Consider the following 14,999-nt stretch of genomic DNA (forward strand, 5'->3'; position numbering starts at 1 on the left):
CCTCATGACCTTAGGTTTCGCTGCGGTGCCAAGGCAGGCTACAACTCAACCTTCCTCTTCTGACAAAGGTTGACCCTCTGCCTGCAGCCTTGGACGGATCAACTCTCTCATGTAGACTCAAGTCTAGTGCCAGGCGTAGACTTGAACGATACCCTGGAGGTCTAGTCTGAGACCTCTAACGAACTTCTCAGTTCTGGCCTCCTCATCCTTCACTACATCAGGGGCAAAACAGGATAGCATATCGAACTCAGTGTCATACTGCTCCACAGTCATGTCGCCTTACTCCAAGTTCAGGAACTCTTGCTGCTTTGCGTACTTCACGTTGATAGAGAAGAATTTAGCATAAAAGCTCTCCTTGAACTGCTCCCAGGTTATCTTGCTGACGTCGCGACCCAACATCCTCTCTACAGTCTCTCACCAGGCGGTACCTTTATCGTCCAGGAAGAAAACTGCGCACTAAACCTTCTCGTCATCAGGGCATTTCATGTACCTGAAGAGTTTCTCTATAGAGGTCAACCACATCTAGGCCTTGGTGGAGTTGTCCATGGACCCGTCAAAAGTTTTAGGATTATACTTCCTAAAGTCCCTCTGATGTTTAGCCTCGACTGACAGCTGGTCTGACCCGATCTGAGGTACCACTGAGGTATGAGCAGGGGCGGCCTGAGCCTGCTGGGCAACATGAAAAGGTGCTAGCGCGTCCCTCAACATATCCTGATATCTCTTCTCCATGGCAGCGAGGTCTGCCTGAGTGATAAATGCAGTGGGGTTGGCAGCTTGCATGACAGACACGTCCAACGAGAGTCGATTTTATAATAATAATAACATTATTATTATTCTTTTTCCTTTCTAAATAGAATAAATCTTTTCTCTCTCCTCATTTAAAATTCATAAAGTCCCCCCTTATTATTCAACAACCCCTTCAATCACACCAACCTTTCATCAATTAATAAAATATCAAAATCAACATTTAATAAATAATAACTATATTTTCCATTATATAATTATTATTTTAAATTTCTTTCTCTCTCTCCACTAAATATCTTTCTCCAAAATAAACATCCTTTCCTAATTATATTACCCACACGATATAGTTATTTTAACTTCAATTAACAATTAATTATACAATCGATATAATTAATCTTCACTAAGTTAACCAACCAAACCAAATGTAAATTCCAACTTAACAACAATTAGATATTTTTCAAATACCCAATAGAATCAAATCTCCATAAAGTAAAATCTTCAACATTTAAATAACACCAAAAATTTAAAAATTACAATTAAGATAATAAAATTAAATTTCTCAAATTTTGGGGTGTTACATACCCCTTCACACTACACCCACACAGGTTACCGTATGCAGGAAAATCATTGATAGTCCACAGTAAAACAACTCGTAGGGTGAAATTTTATTTTTTATGTGCATCAAAACACTGAATACCTTCTTCCCACATAAGTTTGAGTTCATCAATTAAAGGTTCTAGGTAGACATTTATGTCGTATTCTGATTGCTTAGGTCCCGAGATTAACATAGTTAACATTAAATACTTCCTCCTCATACATAGCCACGGTGGAAGGTTGTATATTGTAGCAATCACAGGCCAACAACAATATTTAGTTGATAAATCTCCGTATGAATTGAAGCCATTTGTGGACAACCCCAAGCGGAGATTTCTCGGTTCGGACCCAAAATCTGGCCACAAATGGTCTACTAACTTCCAAGATGGAGTATCAGCTGGATGCCTTAACACATCGTCTACTTTCCTGTCATTTGCATGCCAACACAAGTACTTTGCATGTTTAGAGTTCTTAAACATCCTTAAGAACCTCAGAACAATTGGAAAATACCACAACTGTTTAGCTGCAACTCCCTTAATCTTTTCATTTAAGTTCTTACTTGTCTTCCACCTCGAAATGTTACATTTAGGGCACCTACTGATGTCTGCCAAATCTTTTCTATACAAGCAGCAATCGTTTGGGCATGCATCTATTTTTTGATAACTAAGGCCCAACGCAGTAAGTGTCTTTTTTGCTTCATACATGGATACCGGCATTTCATTATTTTCAGGCAAGAACTCGCTAATCGTTGCTAGTAGTTTGAAAAAGCTAGCATTACTCCATCCAAATCTAACCTTTAGGTTGTATAGCCTAACTAATGCTGATAACTTTGTGAATCTTTTACAACCAAGAAATAGAAGCTTCTTTGCATCATCAAACATATTGTCAAACGTATTAGGTACTTCAGAAAACTGATCGCAGATATTTTGGACCATATTTAGCACATGAAATAAATCGTTGTCGATCGTTTCTTCGCTCGTGTAAGACTGTCGATTACATGAAGTCTCTGATGTAAAAGATTCGCCATGCCAAAACCATATCTTATAGCTTTGATCGATCCCATTGACATATAGATGATATCTTACTGTTGATTCGTCCTGCGACAAACGGTTCCTACATTTCAAAAATGGACAACTAATAGTACTGGAACCTTTGTCATTACGAAAACCAAATTGAATGAACGCTTCCACTCCCAATTCATATTCCCTAGACATCCTATTCTTCATCATCCATGATTTGTCCATTAGACGATATTACACGATTTATATATCTCAGAAGTTAGGACTTAGTCAAACCTATTTGCAATCAAAGAAAGAAGATACTTAGGTTATATATTGAGTAGTTTTGTTTTGGTACTACTCTAAACTGAATTAAAGAACAAAGCTCTTATTCACCAAGCAAACAGTAAGTATAGAGACAACATACATTTTCTCACTCATAGCACACGAACAACAAGGAATTTTAAAGAGCAGCATAACGTTAAATAACATGTAGCACACCTCAATCACAATGCATAAGACAAAAGTCAAAGATCTAGATATTATCCATTCTATTTTAGTTATGGCCCACTTACTTTTTCTTTACAATTCTAATCTCAAAGAGGTTACTTAGATTTCCATCCTCATAGTCCTATATTATAATACGTTTTGGATGCATAAATGAGCCTTAAAAAAACTAAACGACGTTGAACATACCTATCATCATAATCGCAGGCACAAAACTAACAACAGGATGCAAAAAGTGGAAACACAAAATACATATGAACAAATAATTTCCATCTGTTATGCACCATGAAAATTCTACAAATCGGTGATAAGATAAAAAGGGAATTCACTTGATCTCTGTGAGAATGAAAGAACTGTCTCTTCCTTAAGAGGGTATAACTAAGAAAAAAAGAAAAACAAAGATAAAAATCATATCAAAGTTGATATCTTATAACTACATAACAAATGCTAACAAAATAAGTCATTCAAAATAGTTGTTCTAAACAAAAGTACAATCAATTCCAATCATCTACAACCTCATGAGATAATAATGCAAAAATTTGAGTGTCATTCAAGATATCTTATTAGTGCATCATGCAAAAAATTTAGTGTCGAATAGATATGCCCAAGCTAGATTTAGACACTCTCATTCGTATTCACAAAAAGCATAGTTAACTAAAATTAAACACCGCACAATTTCCCAATTATATGAGAAGCATCTAAAACGATAGTAAATCCATGGTCTCAAATAAGAAATGAAATAGAAAACCAATCCATGCATTGTGGTACACACCATTATTACCTAATTAAGATAACGTAAGTGTATGTAAAAAAATTCCAGAATCTCGATATAAGATCATAAAATTGAACTTCGAATTCAAGAAATTAAACAAACATTCAATTTGAAGCATCTGCCAATCCTTTGTCATTAAACAAGATTAGGACATAATACCTTTACTAATTATGCATCAAATGCTCGTTAAATTCGCCATAAAGTTGACATTTAGCTAAAAAGAAACAATAAATATCACTTTTTTAAGGAAAGAAATCATCTAGAAAGAAACGGCGCAGAATTAGAAAAAAATGAACTTCAAATTCAAGAAACAAACAATTAACCTGGAGCAATTATATGAGAAGCATCTACATAATTTCACAATTTCCCAATTACACATTTCTTATCTGAGATAAATTTCCCAATTAACACTAAACAATTTAACCAACCCGTTTTTCATAATGCAAAAGAAGAACCTCTCGTAAAATCCATTGACATGGAGGCTAAAGCATTGTATTCTTGACAATCAATACATATAATCAACTTGATTTAACCCAATTAAGAAGAAAATACAGAATACAATTACAATGGTATAAGCCACTTAAACCTCTGACCTTTTAGATAACATACGGGATTTCAAAAAGATAAACATGCTATGATCATTGGAAAGAAATAGTGATCAAACAGGCCAAATCCTAAAAAAAAAAAACAAAAAAAACCAAATGACTATCAAATTGAACCCAAATAATAAACGAAAAGTATCCAACAGTCAATACCATCTTTGTCTCAAAGACAAGCACAGATTCTAGAACCATAAAGACATATCGCATAAGAACAATGACATGAAGCAATCCAACCTCAAACAATCTTCATACCATTACGTTCACATTGTAGTTTGTTTGTTTTTTTTCTTAAATTTCTTTTCGAACAAATAGTTTATACTTTATCTTCACATTATTCTAGTTTTCACGAATATGATAGCTAATGTTCAACACTTTTTAAGCAACCAATATTGATCAAGCTAATCACAGTACTAAAGATACTAGTACAAGAGCATAAGATTAGATTCGTAAATAGTTTTTGAAGGAAGTTCAAATAATAAATAGTTTTTGTGCATGTGCTTAAGATCTTTTGCTTATAAACATTCACTCATTAATGGAGATGAGTGTTTTATTCGGTTGGGGGTTGTGAAAAAAAAAGGAAAAAAGATTTATAGTTTTCCTGATCCAAGTACAATTTCATAAGGTGAAAACATTCTACCCATCTAATATGGATTGAACTCTCCTTTGCAGATTGAAGGCTTGAATCTTCAGGTGGAAGCAACTTACATAGAACCAAAGCTTCCTCAAAGTTACCGGATAATATTAATTTTACTATCTGCAAAATAGAAAAAATGGTTACCCACGTGTATACATATGTGGCATTGTAGTATGTTTGTGCTATTTCCAGATATTGTCTTTAAATATTTGTGCTTATAGAATGAATTTATGTATGGTGGGGAAAATATGAATTTATATCTCAAAACTTATTAACAGTGTTTGTTTATGATATAATGTGATTAAGGGTCCATTTAGATCGACTTAAGGAAAAAGCTCATATTCACCAAGCAAATTACATCCTGAAATTACATCCAACATTCATGTGCAACATTTTTTATTTATAAACAAAACTCACACAACTTGGTATTCTTGTAAGTATCAAGGACGAGATTTTAAATGGAGCTCACCTAATGGCTAATTCATTCAATTCACATTAGTTGAATTGTCGTAATAAAATAATTGAGAAACCAAAACAGAGACACACACCAAATGCAACACACACACACACATATATATATCTGAAAGAGAAACACATTTTCCATTGGGGGAAAACTTCAAATTTTTAATATAAACCAAATGAATGGTGATGATGATGAGTCTGTTCTGTGTTCGGTGTTGGAAAAATACAATTTTTTTTCAATTGATAAAAAAAAATAGTAATTAGGAGGGAAAAGGAGAATAGAAAAAGAAAAGTGAGTGTGTTAGATCACTTTCATTGGGTTGAGAGAGAGAGATAAAAAGTAAAGAGAGGAAAATGGTTTCCGTTTGTGAAACAAAAGGTTGCATAAATATATGATGCTTCTTTGCTTGCAACTCACATTCTTTTCTTTATTGGTGGCAGTGAGGGGCCTACTTGCAAAAATAAGATCATTCGTTTTGAGGAGAAGCTCAGCGGCGATAATTTATCTTCTCTCTTCACAAATCCAAAAGGCCAAAACACAAAAAACAAACTAAACCTAACCACTAAACAATAATTTATCGATCCAAAATCTCCCTTTCAAACCAATATCCCAATGTAAATTTTCTAATCGTGGTGACAAAAAAGAGCCATAAAGTTATGAAAAGAAGAAAAAAGTAAAGCATTCAGCACTTTAATAAGATGCTCGAAGTCAATCTCAAGGACATCAAAGGAACGTCCCAATTAAGCAAGAAAACAAGAATCAAAACAAGAAGAAAAAATATATAAACTCCCAAACATATACAATTTTAACAACATAACTAACACATCATAGCATTGGTAAAGGAAAAACAACCATAAAAGCAATTGTTGAAAAAGAAAAAGAACAACAGACCAGGAAAACAATATTTAGGTACCAATAACCAAACAACAGCTTTGTAAAGGAATGGCAGCAATATACAGGATTAGACCTGTGCAATATTTAAGTTATAAAATCGTCAGAAGCTTACCAGACAGTCGGAACCAAATGCTAAGGATGCTTTGCAACTTAAAAGTGATCTAAATAAAAGAGATTCCTTTTTAGCTCTCTATGCCCCAAGTTTGTTTGTTGTAGACTTCGCATCATCCAGAAGGTGTTCGGGCTGCCAAGAAACAGATTAGATCATCAATAACTTAGATGAAACCATTGAAAAGGATACTGAGCTACCAACATGCTAAATAGTAATGTTAAAACCAAATTGTAAATCAAACTAAAAGGAACACTTGATGAAATTAAAATGTTTAGAGATCCAACTCATCCTAAAAAGTTGACGTTTTCTCTTCTGATCCTACAATTCAAGTCAAATAAACTCGTAGGAAATTAATTTCGTAGATGGCTACCCATGACCTTTTAGTTGAGATATCACCACTAGGTGAAATCACAATGGTTTAGGAATGTAGAGGTATTATTAAAGACGTCTCTAAGGAAGAGCAAGAATTAGGGGTAGATCATGTCTCATTCCATCCAATATATGCCTTATGTTACTCTTTGATTTAATATGGTATTGGATTCCAACCGAAGTATCCAATAACCACATCCGCTTTCATCAATTTTCATGTTTGTGTAACCTAATTCCAATCACAAGAAAATTAAATAAATCAAGCAAAAGTATTTGGAGTATGTTTCATTCGGACCAACTTCTCTTAAATCTAATTCTGGGAGTTGAAGAGGCATTTGACGTATGTATCTTCATATTACAATAGCATGCATAATTAGAGATATGAGCCAAAAGAGGACATCAATGGCATATAGAAAGAGAACAACATTGGCATCCAAATAAAACCTACTTGAACACCTTTAACTTGCACAGGGCATAGTTCTCAAAGAGCAGAAAAACCCAAATGAAAAAGAGAAAAAAAAACGAGATCTTAATTATCAATTACTCAGGCTAACTATTACTACTCAAGGTGGCAACATTCTTCTCTCTTATCTCTATCATTTGCAAGTGCTAGGATAAAGAAGAAAGTCAGTTTTCAATATTTAAAAGTAAACGTATATGATAAACATCATGCAGTAAACATATATGAAATTTTTTATTTACAAACTAAAAGAAAATCCAGAACTATGGAAAGGTTGCATTATTTTGGGGAATCCATTAGGAGTTTGGTTTTTATCTCTCTTTAGTTCTCATTTCTCAACTATGGAATAGAAATGCACTTTGAATGAATGATAGTCGTGATTTTTTCTCTTATGATATAGCTTTGTTGTTTCCATTGTAGGCATGGTGTTAGAGCTTTAGGGGAAGAAGATGTTGTCTACAAATACCTGGGCAAGAAAAGAAAAATGGCAAAGAAAACCGAAGAGAGATTCGAAGCTATTGAGAAGGAGATTATCAACATCCAAATCAAATTACAAAGAATACCATAACATGAAGCGAAAATCATGAAACACTTAGAAAAGATAGATTCTCATAATGAACAAATTCAACATCACCAACAATTAATCTTGAAGTATATCGAAAAAAAGATGAAAACCAGTCAATAGCACACAAATCAGAAGGATCATCAAGCAAAATGAAAACAAAAAAGGTAGAACGGATCGATGAGGTGAACGGAAATGAAAAAGATGGTGAAGAGACAAACAATGATCGAAGTAAGTTAAAAAATAAGGCAACATAGGAAGATTATGATGAAATTCATCAGAAGTTTCCCCAGCTTCACCTTGAGGACAAGGTGAAATTGGAGAAGGAGTGTAATGATAGACCTTTCAGGAACTTGGGTTTTGTGTAATTGAATAGTGTACTTTACAATGAAGATGAATCTAAATCCTTTCAGGAAAACTGGCCGTTCAACTGAAAAAAATGAATTTTCCCTTTATTTCAATCGTTATTTGTCTTTTTGATTTAAATGTAGAACCAAATGGCATGCTTAAAGTGCTTGTGGTTCATTTAGTTAATAATGTACAAGCTGGAGTGATCAAGTATAATTTGAAATTAGTAGAAACTTCATTTTTTTTTTAATAGGGAACTTTAATATGAACTCGAATTTTGTGAAATTGAATGATGAACCGTACATTGATGATGAACCTGAACCCTTCCAAGTAAACTGGCAATTTCCAACTTAAAAAGAGTGAAAATTTCCCTTTATCTCAATCGTTAGTTATGTATTTTTTAAAAAAATGTAGAAAAAATGTAGGGCTTCATTTAGTTAATAATGTAAAAGTGAGAGTGATTAAGTATAATTTTTCATCTCATTACTTGTTGTTTGATGTAATCTCCATCTTTCCAATTGCTACAAAAGCTGAAGAGAAGATTTTTTTTTCCTTCCCCTTTCTTTTTTTTCTTGTCAATACTATTAGGGACGAGAAAGGGCTGTTCTATGCATTAGATCTTGGAGGCACAAACTTTCATGTGTTGCGTGTACAATTAGGAGGAAAGGATGATCGTGTTGCTAGGCAAGAATTTGTTGAAGTTTCGGTTCCTCCGCATTTAATGACGGGAACTTCAGAGGTTAGTATTTCTGTTAGCAAGTTGTTTAGGCTAAGATTCCAAGTTCTAAGTTCTCAGAATTGACTAAAGAATGTTTTTCAGGAGTTATTTGGTTTTATAGCTGAAGCACTTGCAAAATTTATTGAAGAGGAAGGTGATGGCTACCACCCGGTATCTGGTAGACAAAGAGATATGGGTTTTACATTTTCTTTCCCAGTTAGACAAACATCTATTGCCTCAGGGACATTTAGAAAGTGGACAAAGGGATTCAATATTGAGGACACGATCAGTATTCTTTACCTTGATATCTATTATCATTATGGTGTTTTGTACATCCATCTCTTTCTATTTGTTTGAAAAAAGTTTTCACTATGGTATGTATATATAGAAACCAAAAAATGGAAATTAAAGTATATGTTAAGAACATTGAACTTGGAAGCTATTGTTTATAACTTTTAGGGAACTTATGTTCTTTTCATGGATCGTCCTCTTTATGCAGTGGTAATCTTGTAACAGAAAGCCACCTTAGCTTTGATGTCATTGAGACGGGAAATAAACTAATAAGGTAAGTGATAGAACTCTGTTTGACAGGGAGATAGATGAGTGGATTAGATTGTCATATTACCCTGGAAAACATTATTACCTAATCAAATGTGGCCTAGTTTGGACAAAGATACTTCATGTCAGTATTTGTTTTCTATTGTAAATCTTTTACATCTCATCAGAACAAGTCCCATTCTAAATCAATATATCTAGTTTCATAAGTAGATAGTCAGACATACATAATAGGCTAGGTACAATATATCACCCAAAAGCTAATCTTATGGGCATACCTCGTTATATCTCAGTATCCTAAAACTTACTTTTCTTTTAAAAACTCGCCTAAAGTAGCTAGCTTGAATCAGAGTCTTTCACCATAGGACTAAAAATAGCAATCAAAGAACTTAAATTTCAGCATAAAAATGCAAATGGGAGAAAAGAGAATGATGGAAGCGAACCAGCAAAAAGGAGCGTTGTAGGAATGAACGGATAACGCGAGGAGAACCAATACACGGTAAAAGATGACTTCACCGAAGTAACCAGAAATTAATTTCGACAATGTTGCAAATGTGCGGCATTTCGACGACAGTTTCTAAAACACAAATCGACGGTGAATGGCTAAAAAAACAAGATCAAGTGTATGTTAGAAAAAAATGCATCCTCTCATGCTCCATTAAAATAGAAAAAATGCATCCTCTCATGCTCCATTAAAATAGTCTTCAAAATTTAAATAGCTGAAAAAACAAGATCTTCTCACTGGAAGCTATGACAGAACTGTTATTGTTTGGGATGTGAAGGCAGACGAATGGAAGCAACAGTTTAAATGTCATTCAACTTGTAAATGTTTTGTTCAATTATACCCCACCACATCCATACAACAACAATTAAAGACCATATATATCACATACATATAGCAACAACAATGGATAGAAAAAACAAAATGTAGCAAATAAAGAGGACCTAGGTTACAAAGAGCAAACAAGGTAAGAACTTTAAGCCCACTCATACAAATAGAAACCTCAATGATCAAATAAAGAAGAATAATGAAAATAGAAAAGAAGAATATTATGGGAGAAAATAGCAAATAAAGCCCAAGTGAAGGCACTGATATAGTGAAATGCTTAGCTTCACAATCTCCTTGATCTCAATATTACATGTTCTAAAAACTGTTCCTCTTTCTGCAGTTTAAGACACCATAAATAAACAAATCTGTTTGCCAAGAGAATTTCCTCAATCTTTCAATACCCCACTAAATTCCAAATTGAAGGTGAGGTTGAACCCGAACCCCTTTTTGCAGAGCAAGAAATATTTTTATTTTTGATTTTTTAAAAAAGTAGCACAAACTCTTATGAGCCTTTACCATAGTTTAACCCTCCATGGAATTACAGTCAAGTGAAAAAACTACATTATTTTCCAAGATATTTCTTTTATTACCAAATGAAAAAAGCAGATACATTATAGAAGCTTTGTGTGTCCCGACTATAGGGCTCCTTTATAAAATTAACTTTGAAGGGATTTTAACTATCCAACAATTCGAGTTAAACCCTGCAGCCCCATTTTAGAAATGTATTTGAATACTTCCTGGTACATATCCTTTCATTTAAGGAAGGTTCAAGAGACTTACTTGCCATGCTAGCAAGAGGTTAAGAGGCTATCATCCAAAAAAGAGAAACTGTGATTAAAAGTCTCATGCAATTTCAGCTGAAAACTTGAATGTCAGTATAATTCATAAAATTTCATTATCAATCTAAACCTATGCTATTGGTATTGGGGAGGGGGAGGGGGACCTTTTATGTTTCTCATATCTTATGCTTGTGTCACAAAGTGCAACTAGAGTTAAGATGTCCTGCTGAATTATTACTCAACTTGGAGATAACAGTAGGATATGGGGACTCAACTAAAAACCTCCCACTTCATATAGAGGGTTTGAGTAGCAAGTGATAATGATTATTAAACTCCGATATTGCGGATGATACAGTAGGTTTAACCGACAATGCAGGTAATCTATCCGGTTAGAGAGTCAACTTATATAATTACAAAGGTGGGATCAATAATAAAGAAGAGCGTCTGTAGCAGATACTTTATGTTGTGCAGTGGAGGGTTGGCCTCTAGACTATTTGGAAAGGAGACAGTCTTTTCATTAAGACAATGAAATATACATTGTTCAACATGGTTCTTAGATCTGATGCCTAGAGATTTCACATCAATTCAATATGATTTTCTTTGAAATACGTCCAGACATTAATTCCAAACATGTAGACTTCTTTAAATGTCTGTTTACAAAAAAAAAGAAAAAAATGGCTTGGCTTGGTGATTGCGATTGAACTGTCTGTGTGACTACATTACACTGTTGTGTTGTCATATTACCAACTCCTTTATGAGCTATCTTGGATAAAACACTTAATGCTTCAAATTTTATTTTAGAGATTTGGTGGACACAGTAAAACTCAACTTTGGTCGGAATGGGGAATGTTAGTGGTGGGTGGTATTTCTAGAAGGCTAATGCTTGTTCACTCGGTTTTGGGCCTGTTAAAAACTTGTAATATTGATGAAGTTGTGATAGTTGTTACTTGTATTTTCCTTCATTTTATTAGGCATTTAGGCTTGAATGAATTAATGAGGGATTTTGTTTTTCATTTGGACAAGCTGCTATTGCTACTATAAACAAAACCATTTCCCCACGGGAGCCGGCAAAATCTGTTCTAAATAAAGAAGGTCGGTCACAACTTTTGGTGGGTTTGTTACATTTCAAATCTTGTTCTAGAGTTCTCTGTCATTAGTTTTTAAGAATCACCTCTACCCAACTTTTAGTTTTTAAAAAAAGCTACATGTTTTGCCTTTTGGTATATCATTTTCTCTAGTTTGATTCCTCTCTTTTTGGGTTTGGTTATGGTCCTTATGGATCTCCCTTTTATTCTTTCTTTTTTTCTTTTCAATTCCAATGTAAATTTAGTTCTTCATAAAAAAGTTCATTTTCAATCCCAAACCACAAAGTATAATTGGCCGAGAAAAATCCTACGATGAACAAGAAAGGTTTTCAATGTAAAAAATAGCTTGATTGGTACAGGGTTAGCATAAGAGGCTAACTACTGAAGAACTGAAGTGGTGAAGGGAAAATGTTTATATCTTGAACTTGATGGTTCTATAAAGCACTAACACTCCAAAAATGGCCATGTGTTGGTATTGCACAAGTGGGTGTTTGAGAAAGGCCATTGTTATCATTCTTTTAAGTGTAAGTGTCTGATTGTGATTGCTTCCCTTCTCAAATACGGAAGAAGAAAGTGGTTAATAACAATTTTCAAATGTGAAAATGAAGTTATGTGAAATTGCAATCAGAGCAGTTATGAATGAGCTATTAATGAAGGCAAAGACTACACAACAAAAACAAGAAGCAAGTCATTGTCTCACAAATCTAAACAGCCAATGATCTAAAGCATACACGAGTACAAATTTGGGTTTTAACGACACTACAAATCAAAACATTGTGTCGTTAAAAATAAAAGGTTATTAATGACAATAAATTCGTGTTGAGTAATACATAATGGTGACACATTTAAAACGTCAATCTAAGAGTATTAATGACAATATATTAGTGTCAAGGTATAAATAATGGTGACATATAATTTGCGTCAATATAAGGGTATTGATGACAATATTTTGGTGTCGAGTTATAGATAACGATGACATATTTATTGCGTCAAGGTAAAGGTATTAATGACACAATTTTGGTGTCATCTAAGCATATTTAATGACACGTTTTTCAAAGTGTCGTTAAATAGTCTTTCTTGACAGTGGCTTCAATGACGCAAAAATTGTGTCGTTGAAAGTCTTTATGACGCAAACCTTGCGTCATTAAAACCCATATTTGTAGTAGTGATACGAATGAGTGAAGCCTCAAGCAACTGTGCCCTACAAAGAACCTGATCAATGGGTGACATTGTCCCAAGCTTTGTACCTTTGTTCTGGATCTTAACAACATTCATAAGACTAGACAAGAGAATGACAAACATGGTAGCAGCAATTGTTTTAACAGTTGCTGGACCTTTACCCATTTTCAGCTGATCTAAAATCTTTATAACAAATGCTCTAAGTAACCCAATCTTTACAAGCAGTTAAAAAGAAGCACTATATTATATAAAAGGGAAATATATACGGTTGGGACGGAATTACCTCACTGAACGATGGCACAAATCTTTTGGAGGAAGGCGACGATGGTCGATAATTCAATAGGCAGACAAGCTGGTATGAAGAACTCGACGGCAGACATCTGAGAGCGGTGGATGGCCGAGGGAGAAAACCGCGACGATAGGTTGGATTGTTCGAGTTCGGCGGTCGAAAATCGTATACGGATGAGGTCTGAGGTCTGAGGTTTGCGAGTGGTGGATGGCAGAGGGAGACGATGGTGACGATTGGATTGAGAGAGACAGCGTTAGAAGGCAGAGAGGCGGTGCAAATGGTCAAAATTAGGAATTTTTTTTACACCTATAATTTGTGTCAAGAAATAATAAAACTATTCTTTTATTTGAATAACTTTTTAATGACACATAAATTATGTCGTTAATTAGTGACGCAAAAAATGTGTCGTTAAAAATTCCGCATTTGTTATTTTTAACGACACATTTTACTTCCACCCCACCCTTTTTTTATTTTTAACGACACAATATTTTGATTACTAGTGTCGTTAAAACCCAAATTTGTACTAGTGTACACGATCATTTAGTTGTATAACATCATCGTTTCACATTATATGTTTTTTCAATCGTTTAACAATGCGATCGTTTATATATATATATATATTAAAAAGTAAAGTAAGGAATGCGATTCAACATTTTAAAAAAAGCACACGGAAAATTTACAATATTGCCCATTTGGTAAAAACAACTACTATATACGTACCTCCTTTTTCGTTTTCCGTCACTTTGCAATACACAAACGCACTGATCACTCAGCATTTCGTCTCAAAGATTTCCTATTCCATTTTTCTCTCAATCCATTTTTCTCTTCAACGACAAAAGGTATTTTACTAAACTTTTCATACTATAACGTTATGCTTCGTCTTCTTTATATTTCAAACGTTTCCAATTTTGTCTTGAAAACTATCGTTCTGCTCTTAAATTCTTATTCTCAAGCGTTTAAGTTTTTGGATTTGTTTAAACTTCTATTCTACAGATTGTTAAATGTTTCAATGTATCATTACTTGCCGATTAACTATATTACGAATGTCTTTCTGTTTGGATTAAACGATCTGTTACATCAAGTAAACAATAGTTTAATTTTAAGGTTTATGGTTTAGCATTTTATAAACTATCGTATACATAACGAAAGTATATTATGATCATTATTTTCAGGATGGTTGTACCTAGCGACAAGTATTTCCCTACTACTGTCTCATGCCAAGTCCACAAGATTGGCAGTCTTATTAAGGGTAAACTGACCAAGAAACAACTGCAGATGTTCGACAAAATAATTTTTAGTTCATTGTTGAATGTCAACATGGTCTTCAATGGCCAGTTGATCCATCATTTCCTGCTGAGGTAGATACCTGAAGAAGCCAACGCAGATGAAATCTGTTCTTAAGTTTTGGGGAAAAACGTTTGTTTCACCCAAAAGGAATTCAACATCATAACTAGATTGTGGCCAACAAATATAACATTGGAGAAATATTATGATAACAAGCGCCTA

General features: G+C 34.0%; 1 protein-coding gene across 1 annotated transcript; it reads right to left on the minus strand.

The window, feature by feature from the left end:
* Positions 1 to 1,409: 1,409 nt before the first annotated feature.
* Positions 1,410 to 2,582, minus strand: LOC127148651 (uncharacterized). Its single transcript, XM_051082846.1, has one exon. It carries the CDS (start codon positions 2,580 to 2,582, stop codon positions 1,410 to 1,412), a length of 1,173 nt encoding a protein of 390 aa, XP_050938803.1.
* Between the last annotated feature and the right edge of the window lie 12,417 nt (positions 2,583 to 14,999).

This window comes from Cucumis melo, chromosome 3 (assembly GCF_025177605.1).
Source record: "Cucumis melo cultivar AY chromosome 3, USDA_Cmelo_AY_1.0, whole genome shotgun sequence".
Lineage (NCBI taxonomy): Eukaryota > Viridiplantae > Streptophyta > Magnoliopsida > Cucurbitales > Cucurbitaceae > Cucumis > Cucumis melo.